The following is a 13,313-nucleotide window of genomic DNA, read 5'->3' as shown; positions in this document are numbered from 1 at the left end:
TTTCTGTTGCCGGACCCTCGCCCGCTCCGATTCATTGGCGGGCGAGGTGGTGGAGTTCCAGCCATTGGATGGGATTTTACAGCCTCGCTTGTTCGAAACCGTAAAATTCTGACCAAGGTCAACAGACCATCCCGTGGTCCTCCCCTCACCCAATCCGATTCCTGTGGCTGGCGGGATGGTAAAATTCCAGCCATTACGTTTTACTTGTTTATATGTCAATATTAAGCGATACAACTCCAAAGAGTGGGGCTAGGTGGATTGGCCATGGTAGATTAGCCCTTCATGTAAGGGGGATTAGCAAGGTAAATACGTGGGGATAGGACCTGGGTGGGATTGTCGTCGGTGCAGGCTTGATGGGTTGAATGGCCTCTTTCTGCACTGTAGAGATTCTATGATTCTAACTTTTGTTTAAATACAAGGTTAAAATTATTTATCAGCAGATCAGGTAGCATCTGTGGAGAGAGAAACAGAATTATCATCTCGGTCTGACGAGGAAATTAGAGATGAGCCAAGTTTTAAACAAGTACAGAAGCAGGGAAGGGGAGGAGGGGGATATAACAGAAGGGAAAATCTGTGATAGGCTGGAAGGTAGAAGAATTTGCATAGCAAAAGGAATGATGGGGCAAGGCAAAAGGAGACGGTAATGGCATAATCAATCAAGAAACAAGAGATGGATGCCAGTTAGCTGTGAATGGAAAAGCAGAATCATCAATATCTGCCTCCAAAAGCATTTTTAAAGAAACCCAATAATGAGGGGAAAATAATGAGGGCACAGGTTATGATCTGAAATTGTGCAACTCAATTTTGCATCTGGAAGGTTTTACAATGTCTAATCAAAAGATGTGGTGCTATTTGTCAGAGTGGAAGCTTGAGGAACAGCTCATCTCACAATTGGACATTTTACACACCTGGACAATTTCAGATCATAATCTCCGCTCCTATTTTTCTGAGTTATTCCTGTTTCAGGCGGCAACTGTTGATGATGATACTGCTTTTGCCATGTATCCCTCTCCCTAAACTCACTTGTTTCTTGACTTGTCCAGTTACCATCGCCTTTTGACATTCCCCATCAGCCCTTCTGTCATTTAATCCTTCCCAGTTTCCAGTCTATCATAGGTCTTCCTTTTGGTTCTCCCCCACCTCTGTATTTAAAACCTGCTAAATCCCGAACCTTTTCCAGCTCTGACAGAAGATCATTGACCTGAAATGTTAACTCTGTTTCCCTCCTCACGGATACGACATGACTTGGTGAGTATTTCAGCATTTTCTGGCTTTATTTCAGTCTTCCAGCATTTGCAGTATTTTGCTCTTAGGGTAGAAATTTTAATTTGCACTACGTGGTAATGAGATTGCTATTGCAATATAAAAGGGAAAACAGTTTTTAAATCATGTGATGTTTGGACAAAAAGCAAGTATTATCTTAAATGTACCATCTGACTTGAAAGTTGTAGGAACATAGGAATTAGGAGTGAGAGTAGGCAATTCAACCCCTCGAGCCCGCTCCGCCATTCAATATGTCATAGAGTCATAGAGGTTTACAGCATGGAAACAGGCCCTTCGGCCCAACTTGTCCATGCCGCCCTTTTTTTAAACCATTAAGCTAGTCCCAATTGCCTGCGTTTGGCCCATATCCCTCTATACCCATCTTACCCACGTAACTGTCTAAATGCTTTTTAAAAGACAAAATTGTACCCGCCTCTACTCCTACCCCTGGCTGCTCGTTCCAGACACTGAAAAAAATTGACCCTCTGGACCCTTTTGTATCTTTCCCCTCTCACCTTAAACCTATGCCCTCTAGTTTTAGACTCCCCTACCTTTGGGAAAAGATGCCTTATCTATGTCCTTCATTATTTTATAGACCCCTATAAGATCACCCCTAAGCCTCCTACACTCCAGGAAAAAGGTCCCAGTCTAACCAGCCTCTTCTTATAACTCAAACAATCAAGTCCTGGCAGAATCCTAGTAAATCTTTCTGCGCCCTTTCTAGCTTAATAATATCCTTTCTATAATAGCGTGACCAGTACTGTACAGAGTATTCCAAGTGTAGCCTTACCAATGTCTTGTACAACTTCAAGAGGACATCCCAACTCCTGTATTCAATGTTCTGACCAATGGAACCAAGCATGCCGAATGTCTTTGACAAAGCTTTGACAAGGGGTCATCTGGACTTGAAACGTCAGCTCTTTTTTCTCCTTGCAGATGCTGCCAGACCTGCTGAGATTTTCCAGCGTTTTCTCTTTTGGTTTCAGATTCCAGCATCCGCAGTAATTTGCTTTAATGCCAAATGTCTTCTTCACCACCCTGTCCACTTGTGACTCAACTTTCAAGGAGCTATGAACCTGTACCCCTAGATCTCTTTGTTCTGTAACTGTCCCCAACACCCTACCATTAACTGAGAAAATCCTGCCTTGGTTCGATCTACCAGCCATGTCATGGTTGACTTTACATCTCTAGTACTGAGGACATAGATATAATGGATGCAGTGGTAGTCATCTTCTAAGACTCTGGAAGAGTTCCTACAGGTTGGAGGGTAGCTAGTATAACCCCAATATTTCAAAAGGGATGTCGAGAGAAAAGAAGGTTCAAGGTTACCGCAATGGAGGGTTATTCAGTAAACTCCGCTGAAAACTGTATGGGGGTGAGGGATGAGAACAGGAAGGTGATGCTCTTTGTGGCAAAACATCATGCTGCCTATTGCTGTCACAATTGGAAAACAGCCACCAGGGCCAAGTACCAGCCACCAGGGATGGCCAATGATAGGCAGCGTAGGAGGTGAGCAGACTGGGCAATAGAACACACAACAAACAATTTCACTTCAAAAGCACATTTCATTTATATTAATCTTTCAAATAATATTTCTGCATCCATTTGAACATCTGGGCAATTCACATGTTCGTTCCCACATTTTCTGTTCTGAATTGTTATGTTAACATCTCCTCTCATTTTTGCAGTGTCAAATGTCAGTGTAGTTTAGAGGTCTGACCACTAGGTGATGCTTCCGAGCAATTTCCTGAAGTCTCTTCCCCCAAATTTACGCCGGATGTTATGTTCCTCTGGCCGATAGGTGTGAAGACGTAGCAGGACAAGTAAAATCTGGCAGGTGGCCATCCTGCCACTTACCCACCCGTACCCAACCTCTCTAGAAATGTCATGGAGGTGGGGAGGCGGGGGGGGGGGGGGGGGGTGGGGGTGGGGGGGGTGAAGAGTGGTGGGTTGCGGAGGACCTATCCACCTTTGAACCATTGATAAATTACTGGTCACTTAAGGGTCTCACCTTGCTGCTGCAGAGGAGGGGTGTGTGGGGCATGTAATGCGGGAAGTCTAGCAGCTTTAGCAGGTGGCGGGCAAGGGGAGGACCACAAAAGTGGCACGGTGGCACAGTGGTTAGCATGGCTGCCTCACAGCTCCAGGGACCCGTGTTCAATTCCGGCCTTGGGTGACTGTCTGTGTGGAGTTTGCACGTTCTCCTTGTCTCTGCATGGGTCTCCTCTGGGTTTCCTCGCACAATCTAAAGATGTGCAGGTTAGCTGGATTGGCTATGCTAAATTGCCTCTTAGTGTCCCACGATGTGTAGATTAGATGGATTAGCCATGAGAAATGTGAGGGATTCCAGGGATATGGAGGTGGTGGGCGGGGGGGGGGGGGGGGGGAGGTTTCGGGAAGCTGAGTAAGATATTCTGTCAGAGAGTCGGTTCAGACTTGATGAGTTGAATGGTCTCTTCTGCACTGTAGGGATTCTCTTCCGGCCTCTTGAGCCACCAACCCGCCCCCAACTCCCCACTGCCATTCTCAGTGAGACCCCAAACCCCAGCTCCTCGGCAGAATGCCTGTAGTCCCAGCGCTGGCCACCATTCTAAGCTGGCCACCATAGACCTGTTAGCCATCCAATTAACCATCAGCTCTCTTAAGGCAAGACTTCCTCCTGAGATAGGGTGGAAGTTTTGCCTCAGAGCAATGAACCTGGCTCCCAGCATTAAACTCCGGCGGGGCAGCCTCGGGGATTGTGGATGGGCTCCTCCACACCCTCCCGACGTTTTAACCAGGATGGACAGGGGCCGTGGCACCCTGTGAAGTCCAGCCTTATGTTTTAGTTGTATCTGTCACTATATTCAATAACTGATAACTTAAAGCCACACTTTAAACAGCTTTTCGTACAGGATGACAATGAAAGAAACTTACACTCGATTTCCTTCGACAATATTAACATAATCCTCGGAGCGTGCATAGTAACCATCTGGAGTTAACGCACCCCAAAAATTGGACCACAGCTTTTTATACTGAGTAATCATTGGTGCAATTATCCTCCTATTAGGGCAGAGAGAAATGATGATTAACCAAAAAAAATCACTTTGCAATCAATTTGGGTGAAACATTTGACAGTTTGGAGGCGGGGGAAGGACTTTCCCGTCCCGTCCTCCTCCCCACCCCCCCCCCGGGAATTGTAACAGACGGGTTGGGGCAGGGGGGGAGGTGCACAGATCTCTGGTGGGATTTTCCAGTTTTGGGGTGAACGTGGCCGGAAAATCCCGCCCAAAATCATTTTAAGAACTCATTTTCCTCTTTTGCAGATTTATTCATCGCCTGATGGTGCTGATAATCACAGTAAGAAGTTTAACAACACCAGGTTAAAGTCCAACAGGTTTATTTGGTAGTAAAAGCCACACAAGCTCTCGTGGTGCTGATAATGCCAAGGTCACGGGTTCGATCTCCGTACTGGCCAGTCACCTTTATGGGCGGCACGGTGGCACAGTGGGTAGCACCGCTGCCTCACAACGCCGGGGACCCGGGTTCGATTCCCCGCTTGGGTCACTGTCTGAGCAGAGTCTGCGTGGGTTTCCTCCGGGAGCTCCGGTTTCCTCCCACAGTCCAAAGATGTGCGGGTTAGGTGCATTGGCCGTACTAAATTGCCCCGTAGTGTCTCGGAATGCGTAGTTTAGAGGGTTTAGTGGAATAAATAGGTGGGATGATGGGAATAGGGTGGGATTGTTGTCGGTGCAGACTCGATGGGCTGAATGGCTTCCTTCTGCACTGAAGGGTTTCTATAAAATCCCATTACGACTCCCTTGCGAGTTTTAGCGGTCGTAACAGAACTTGTGCCCACATAAAACGGACTCTGAGAATCTCACCCTAGAGCCATGAAGAAGAGTTATATGGACTTGAAATGCCAATTATATTATCTCTCTCTACAGATGCTGCCAGACTTGCTGAGTTTTTCCAGCATTTTCTGCTCGTTTCAGATTCCAGCATCCGCAATATTTAGCTTTTGTCCCACTGCATTGAATTTGACTGACTAATTCAAAACAGCCTTTGTATCAGGCAATGTGGAGAGTCCAGTTCAACATTCCAATATTCTGCACTTAATTTCATGAGCACTTTTACAACACAACTTTATTGTACCTCAGGTGGTGTAAATTAAATCAACATTTAAAAAGCCCAGGTTGATTGCCTTAAGCTTTTTAAATGCTTATTGCATTGAAATATAATTGTGATAAGTTGACAGAAGCAGAAGTCCCTTCACTAGAATCCATTTATTTTCAATTCCAATAGCAGCACACAGAGCACTGGCAGTCAGCAGAATACCTTCGGGACTGCCAGAGGAACTGACACTCCTGGTTATATATAAAGTAAAGTCTCCCTGATTGGCCCATCAACTGGCCCCTTAAGAGAGTTCGCACTCCAATAGGCAAACTTCAATGGCCTGATTAAAGTCATTGCAATAACACAGTCATTAGTTTAATTAAAAGACATTGATCTTGTCGGTGTAGCTTCAATTAAATGCAGTCCCGATTCAATGTCCAATCTTGCCGACTGTTGTGTTTGGGTCGACTGAATTATCGAAAAGTTGGCATTTCAAACGGATGGGGCTGCCAGGAAAAGGCTGTCCCATTGGACTAAGTATAGCCAAGCTGGTAATAACTCTGCTCAGTTCACACATCTGGGGCACGGAATTTTAGTTCATTCACCAGAGTTCGAAAGTTTATTAATTAGCGCCACAAGTAGGCCTATGTTAACACTGCAAGAAGCTCCACATCACCAGATTAAAGTCCAACAGGTTTACGTAGAAGCACAAGCTTTTGGAGCGCTGCTCCTTCATCAGGTGAGTCAACTGCAGTTAAGTTACTGTGAAAATCACCTAGTCGCCACACCCCAGAACCTGTTCGGGTACACAGGGAGAATTTAGCATGGACAATACACTTAGCCAACTCTTTTAGAGTGTGGGAGGAAACCGGAGCACCTGGAAGGAACCCATGCAGACACGGGGAGAACGTGCAGACTGCACAGACAGTGACCCAAGCCAGGAATCGAACCCAGGTACTTGATGCTGTGAGGCAGCAGTGCTAACCACTGTGCCACCGTGCTGCCCTTACTCCAGGAGTAAGGAAACCTAAAGTGTTTGGCGTCCACTGGGTGGGGCAGGAACATGTAAACTAACTGAAGAGATCTCGCAAAGGAAGAAAAGGCAGATGGAGAATGCAATGCATTGAAAATGGTCGCACCAGGTTTTCATCCTGTTTTACATTTGATCAGAAGCATGAAGAAAATGGGATGCGATTGTACGAATTCAAAGGGGTTAATGTGCATTGAAGAGAATGTTAGTCCGAGTTTAAAAACTTACACTCTTTTCTGACTGGCTGGAACAAGTAAATCGCCAAATGCTACATGGCAAATATTGATAATCTATTGGGAAAGTGAGCCACCGCAAACTGGAATTTTTTTTATTCATGGGACATGGGCATCGCTGGCTGGCCAGCATTTATTGCCCATCCCTAATTGCCCTTGATCTGAGTGGCTTGCTGGGCCACTTCAGAGGGCAGTTGAGAGTCAACCACATTGCTGTAGCTCTAGAGTCATATGTAGGCCAGACCAGGTAAGGACGGCAGATTTGGTTCCCTACAAGAACATTAGTGAACCAGACGGGTTTTTCCGACAATCGACAATTGCTCCATGGTCATCGGTAGATTCTTATTTCCAGATTTTTAAAAAATTGAATTCAAATTCCACCACCTGCCGTGGCGGGATTCGAACCCAGGTCCCCAAAACATTAGCTGAGTTTCTAGATAAATAGTCTAAGCGATAATATTACTAGGCCATCGCCTCTGCCAAAAAGATTGACAAAAATAAATTAAGGTATATTTAGAAATAACTTTCTGAAAATAGGCAGCTATTTAAACTAAGCAGGAACAAAGGAACAAGTGTAAGCCATTCAGCCCCTTAAGCCTGTTCTGCCATTCTATACCTCTAACATATTTGTCCACTTTGTTTCCCTGTTCCTTCATTCCCCTCCTTGCAAAAATCAATCGATCTCTCTCTTAAAAGTTTCAAATGATCCGGTTTCCAGAACTTTTTGGACAGCATTCCAGGATTCCATTGAATTCTGTGTGAAAGGTGCTGCCTGATTCACTGTCAGATTAATTTTAAGATTACACCTCCTCATTCTAGATTCCCGCACAAGAGGAAATAGTTTCTTTCCATCGAAGCTACAGAAATGTTTTTCTGTTTAAACAGCTGTTACATCAGCCCTCAGCTATGTAAACCCAAATCCCTTTGCTCCTCCGCTGCTGCTGGTCTCTTGTCATTGAGCAAATATTCCGATTTGACTTTCTCTAAGGAAGGATGCGGAGGGGGTGCAGGAAAGCTTCCCGGGAATGGTTCCAGGGATGAGGAACTCCAGTTTCGATTGGAGAAGCTGGGGCTGTCCTCCTTGAAGAAGAAGACATTAGGAGGAAGTTCAATCGAGGTGATCAGAACGATGAGGGGTCTGGACCGAATATATGAAGAAAAAATATTTCCACGGGGGAAAAGGACCAAGGAGCAGAGGGCACTGATTTAAGGTGTCTGGCAAATGAAGCAACAAGTTGAGGAAAATCTTTTTTAACAATGATTTGTTAGGATCTGGAATGCACTGCCTGGGAGTGTAGATTCAATCAAGATCTTCAAAAGAGAATTAGATAATTAAGGGAAGAGAAAAAAATTGATGCGTTACGGGGAAAAGGGAAATGGTTCTAGATGGAGTTGCTCATGCTGAGAACCAGCATGGGCATGATTGGCCGAATGGCCTCCTTCTGGGCTGTGACCATTCCATGATTCCACTTCTATCTCACAAGATCCATCATTTTTTTTGAGGATAGGAGTGGGAGGAGGCCATTTGGCCCTTCGAGCCTGCTCCATCATTTATCACAATCATGGCTGACCATCCAACTCAATAGCCTGGTCCTGCTTTTTCCCCATAACCTTTGATCCCATTTGCCCCAAGTGCTATATCCAGCCACCTCTTGAATACATTCAAAGTTTTGGCATCAACTACTTCCTGTGGTAATGAATTCCACAGGCTCACCACTCTTTGGGTGAAGAAATATCTCCTCATCTCTGTCCTAAATGGTCGACCCCAAATTCTCAGACGGTGACTCCTGGTTCTGGACACTCCCACCATCGGGAACATCCTCCCTGCATTTACCCTGTCTAGTCCTGTTAGAATTTTATAAGTCTCAATGAGATCCCCCCTCATTCGTCTGAACTCCAGCAAAAACAATCCTAACCTAGTCAATCTCTCCTCATAAATCAGTCCTGCTATCTCCGGTAAACGTTCGCCGCACTTCCTCAAGAGCAAGAACATCCTTACTCAGAAAAGGAGACCAAAACTGCACAATACTCTCGGTGTAGCCTCACCAAGGCCCTGTATAATTGCAACAACACATCCCTGTTCCTGTATTCAAAACCTCTCGCAATGAAGGCCAACATGCCATTTGCCTTCTTTACCACCTGCTGCACCTGCATGCTTACAAGTTTGGCCTGATGAGAAATCTGTCACTGCTCCCACGCTTGGGTCGCAAACCAAAAATGCAGTTCTGGACTTGATGGTGTCCTTGGGCTCTCACATCTAAACAGTGCACTGATCATTGTGGCTTCATACCCACTGCTCAAATAGTGAGGCATAGTTAATATCAGGACTTGACATGGGATCAGGGAAGCTCGAGTGAAGGACCTCACTTTAACTGCTTCCGCTCACAAGGAGGCGATGGCCTAGTGGCATTATCACTCGACTATTAATTCAGAAACTCTGCTCATGTTTTGGGGACCCGGGTTCGAATCTGCCATGGCAGAGGGTGGAATTTGAATTCAATAAAAAATATCTGGAATTAAGAATTGACTGATGACCAAGAAACCATTGTCAGAAAAGCCCATCTGGTTCACTAATGTCCTTTAGGCAAAGAAATCTGCCATCCTTACTTGGCCTAAATGTGACTCCAGAGCCACAGCAATGTGGTTGACTCTTAACTGCCCTCTGAAATGGCCCAGCAAGCCATTCAGTTCAAGGGCAACTGGGGATGGGCAATAAGTGCTGGCCCAGCCAGTGAGGCTCACATCCCATGAACGAATAAAAAAAACTTCCAGGTAAGGGTTGGTGGCGGGGAGAATCATTGGGCTAGTTAAAAATCAGCTTCTGAGTGCTTGATCAGTCTCAACTGATTATTGGCACTTTTTTCTGTACTTAAGGAATTTTTCTGTAATTAAGGGATCACGACATGATAAACTGCTTACGGTGCAAGTGTCATTTTTTGACTCAACCATTCCAGGTTTGGATCACAATTCACGGATGTGGCTACAAAAAGATGACAATTTTAAAAAAAACTAATGTTTAATGGCCAATGGGATCAAAGGTTATGGGGAGAAAGCAGGATTAGGCTATTGAGTGGGACAATCAGCCATGATCGTAACGAATGGCGGAGCAGACACAAAGGGTCAAATGGCCTCCTCCTGCTCCTACCCTCTATGTTTCTATGTTAGGATTGTGAATATGTTACCTTATTTCCACTCAGCAGCCCATGAGTAAAAAAAAGTACGAGTTTTACAGCGAATCCACCTTAACCAGCACACAACTAAAACATTAATCTGTAAACTTGTTACCTGTTTTGCTCAATTAAAAGCTTCAGTGTATCTGGGTTTGTCAATACAACATCCGAATCAAGATTGAAGTAATAATCACATCCTGGATTTTGGCGACAGTAATCCCTAGGTTGGGAATACAAGAGGACAGTATGAGACAGTAAAATTATACTTCTCTTGTAGCCACAAAGCTGACCTACTTTAAATCACCGTCCTTAGTAACGGAAATGATCATAACGTTCTCTTTTTTTCCACACTGAGAATTTGCTGAAGTCATTATGTTTATTTTGGCAAGTTTAAAAATAGAAAAAAAGGACTTTCAAACTTCCAACAAAAACCTTTGAAGGAAATCTGCTCGCCTGATGCTTTTGTATTTCCCTCTCTGAAAAGCGCAAATATTTTTAGAACTTGCTGGTCGATCAGACCGTCTGCTTGATGGGAAAAGGAGTAAAGATGTTCTGAAGAGGCCCGGCCAACAAATTCAAGGCTATCTACATGTTCCCAGTATTTCTGGGATTCCCAGCAGCTGTCAAGGCACCTCTGCTTCCTTTCCCGTCAAAATCGAGGCCAATGTTTCCCAAAGGTTAGTGTTGGGTTTGCGCCATTTCGGGTCCAGACCGTGCCCTCTGGTTCCGGAGAAACTCGCCGCGATCTCCGTGATAATGCCCCTTTATAACTCTGCTCACTTTCAAAGGTGTGACGCACATTGACATGGGGCACGTGACGCACGTGACATGGGGCGGCACGGTGGCACAGTGGTTAGCACTGCTGCTTCACAGCTCCAGGGACCTGGGTTCGATTCCCGGCTTGGGTCACTGTCTGTGTGGAGTTTGCACATTCTCCTCGTGTCTGCGTGGGTTTCCTCCGGGTGCTCCGGTTTCCTCCCACATTCCAAAGATGTGCAGGTTAGGTTGATTGGCCATGCTAAAAATTGCCCCTTAGTGTCCTGGGATGCGTAGGTTAGAGGGATGAGTTGGTAAATATGTAGGGATATGGGGCTAGGGCCTGGGTGGGATTGTGGTCGGTGCAGACTCGATGGGCCGAATGGCCTCTTTCTGTGCTGTAGGGATTCTAAGATTGACACAAATGGGTCTGTGCCATCACTTCCAACCCGAGCAGCAACAACCAAGGGTGGCACGGTGGCAGTGGTTAGCACTGCTGCCTCACAGCGCCAGGGACACGGGTTCGATTCCGGCCTCGGGTCACTGAGTGTGGAGTTTGTATGTTCTCCCCGTGTCTGCGTGGGTTTGCTCCAGTTTCCTCCCACATTCCAAAGGTGTGCTGGTTAGGTTGATTGGCCATACTAAGTTGACTCTTGTGTCAGGGGATTAGCAGGGTAAATATGTGGAGTTACAGGAATAGGGCCTGGGTGGGGTTGTTGTCGGTGCAGGCCCGATGGGCTGAATGGCCTCCTTCTGCACTGTGGGATTCTATGGTTCTATGACACGTTCAAGGTGTGACACACATTGACACGAATGGGTCTGTGCTTTCACTTCCATCTGAGCAGCAACAACCAACCCGATGGTGTCAGTAGTACACAGTTAGTTTCGAAACTTAAGAAAATAATGGTAATTTTATATCTGCCATTTAAAACCTGACAAGAGGAGAAACATACCAAAATGGCAACGGTGGAAGTCAAGAGGTCAAGGGTCAACTTTTTTGTGGATATTGTGTGCACCCTCCAAAATAGCAAATAGAACCCGATTCCAGAATTCCCATTCCCGATGCCCCCCAGTTTGTTTTGGCACGGGAGATGAGTGCAGGCAGTGGGCATTCCCAATCTGGAATCATGCTATTCCAATTTAGCCATGGTTACAGTCTTTGAAAGCAGAAACTCACATTCCCATATTCCTGGCATCGCCTTCGCCCAGGATTTCCTCTGGACCCACAAACTTCACTTGGAGTTCACCTTTGTGCTTCTCCCAGAACTGGTGCAGATGTTTCTCGTGGTAAACTTCCTGGAGGAGAACAGAGTTTAAGGAGCAGAATTAATGGTCCGTATTTTGCAATCAGCGGTGAAAAAATGACACACTGAACAGCTGCTGAGAGACTTCAGTTGTGTGGGAAGGAGAGGTCATGAGGGAGCCATTTCACAGCACGGCCTTCTGCAGTCGACCTGGGACAGATGTTAATGGGTAAGCAGACAATCAGTCCGAGGCGTTCTGACTGGCCCAGGGAATTTCAACAGGCCTTTGGAGGAAGGCACGGGGAGGAAAGCAAGAACGTGTTATATCTGACAGGAATGCTGACATATCATGGCATCTTCCTGCTTTTCCCGTGGGTGGTTCCTGCGCGCTGAAGGCAGCCTGGCCGGCAGAGGCACAGCCAATGACATTGTTCAATAAGCAGCCATTTTCTAAGGGCAATTGAATTCTACCAGTGGACCCCAACTCCCAACACATTGGCTGCAAATCTCCCGAACGATTCTCGCATCGACCGATTCGTGGAGCTGGCGCATGCGTTTGCGCTCCGCTAGCGCCAGATTTCCGGCATCATCAGCTCCATGCCAGAAATTGGAGGGGAGGCACGGCAAACATTGAAATGTTAATTTCCACATAATCTAAATTAAATCAGCGGCCCAGGGCTGAATCTCTGAGTCTCTGGGCCCCTCCCCCAGCCTACCAGAGTGGTTCACTCCAGCGGGGATTACAGTAACTCCCCACTTTCACGGAACTAGCGACCCAACCCCACTGGAGTGAAGGGGGGGAGGGCAACGAGGGCTCCCCCTGGGCATTGGCATCCTGGCAGTGCCAGCCTGTGCCCCAGGCACTGTCCAAGGGGCAAAGTGCCAATGCCCACAGGGCACCTCGGGACTGCCCATCCTACCATGGGGAAGGAGGCGGGCCAGCGATCGGGGTGGGGTGGGATGGAGGGGGGTTCAGCCTGCTGAGGGGGTCAGGATTGCGGGGGGAGGGTCAGGACTGCAGGCGTGGGAATCTGGGGGGGGCTGGAGATGTGGGGGTGGGTGGGAGGGGAGGCCGGAAGTGGGGGAGGAGGCCGGAGATTCGGGGGCGGGGGGGTGGTTTGGTTCTGGCCTGGGAATGGTCGAGTGGGGCCATTGGGGGGGGGGGGGGGGGGGGGGGGTGGTGCGGAGGGGTAGTCGCAGGGCTGGCCAGTGATACAGCAAGCCAGCACTCGGGAGGCTGGCAGTGCGGGCTGCTACGCACACACGGACTTTGGCGCTGACAGATCAGCGCATACGCAGTGGCCCACTCAGTGCTGTGCTGTCAGCCTCTCCAATGGGAATAGGCCCCGTCCACTGAAGTTTAATGATATATACACTAGTGGCCTCTGCAGTGCACAGAGTGGGAGATCTTTTGAATTCCCACTGAAAAAACAAGCGTGAATTACTCCAGTTTTCACGCAGATTCGACACTTAGGATTTCTTTGTGAGAATTCCGGCCAATGGCCACATGGTGGCACAGTGG

General features: G+C 47.0%; 1 protein-coding gene across 6 annotated transcripts in view; it reads right to left on the bottom strand.

Moving 5' to 3' along the window:
- The window catches only part of plod2 (procollagen-lysine, 2-oxoglutarate 5-dioxygenase 2), a 159,986-nt gene that overhangs the window by 40,492 nt on the left and 106,181 nt on the right, over positions 1 to 13,313 (bottom strand). For all 6 annotated transcript variants that reach the window (XR_013496418.1, XR_013496414.1, XM_078205521.1 and 3 more), the window contains exons 10-12: positions 11,725 to 11,843; positions 9,907 to 10,011; positions 4,180 to 4,305 (exon numbers count right to left, since the gene is read on the bottom strand). Coding sequence is in view for 4 of the 6 variants with exons in the window: in XM_078205521.1 (XP_078061647.1) it covers positions 4,180 to 4,305; positions 9,907 to 10,011; positions 11,725 to 11,843 (350 nt within the window). In the remaining 2 variants the exon portion in view is untranslated. The remainder of the gene's footprint in view (positions 1 to 4,179; positions 4,306 to 9,906; positions 10,012 to 11,724; positions 11,844 to 13,313) is intronic.

This window comes from Mustelus asterias, chromosome 3, assembly GCF_964213995.1.
Source record: "Mustelus asterias chromosome 3, sMusAst1.hap1.1, whole genome shotgun sequence".
NCBI classification, from domain to species: Eukaryota; Metazoa; Chordata; class Chondrichthyes; order Carcharhiniformes; family Triakidae; genus Mustelus; species Mustelus asterias.
Note: the sequence above shows the minus strand (reverse complement) of the source record. Positions and strands in the feature narration are given on the sequence as shown.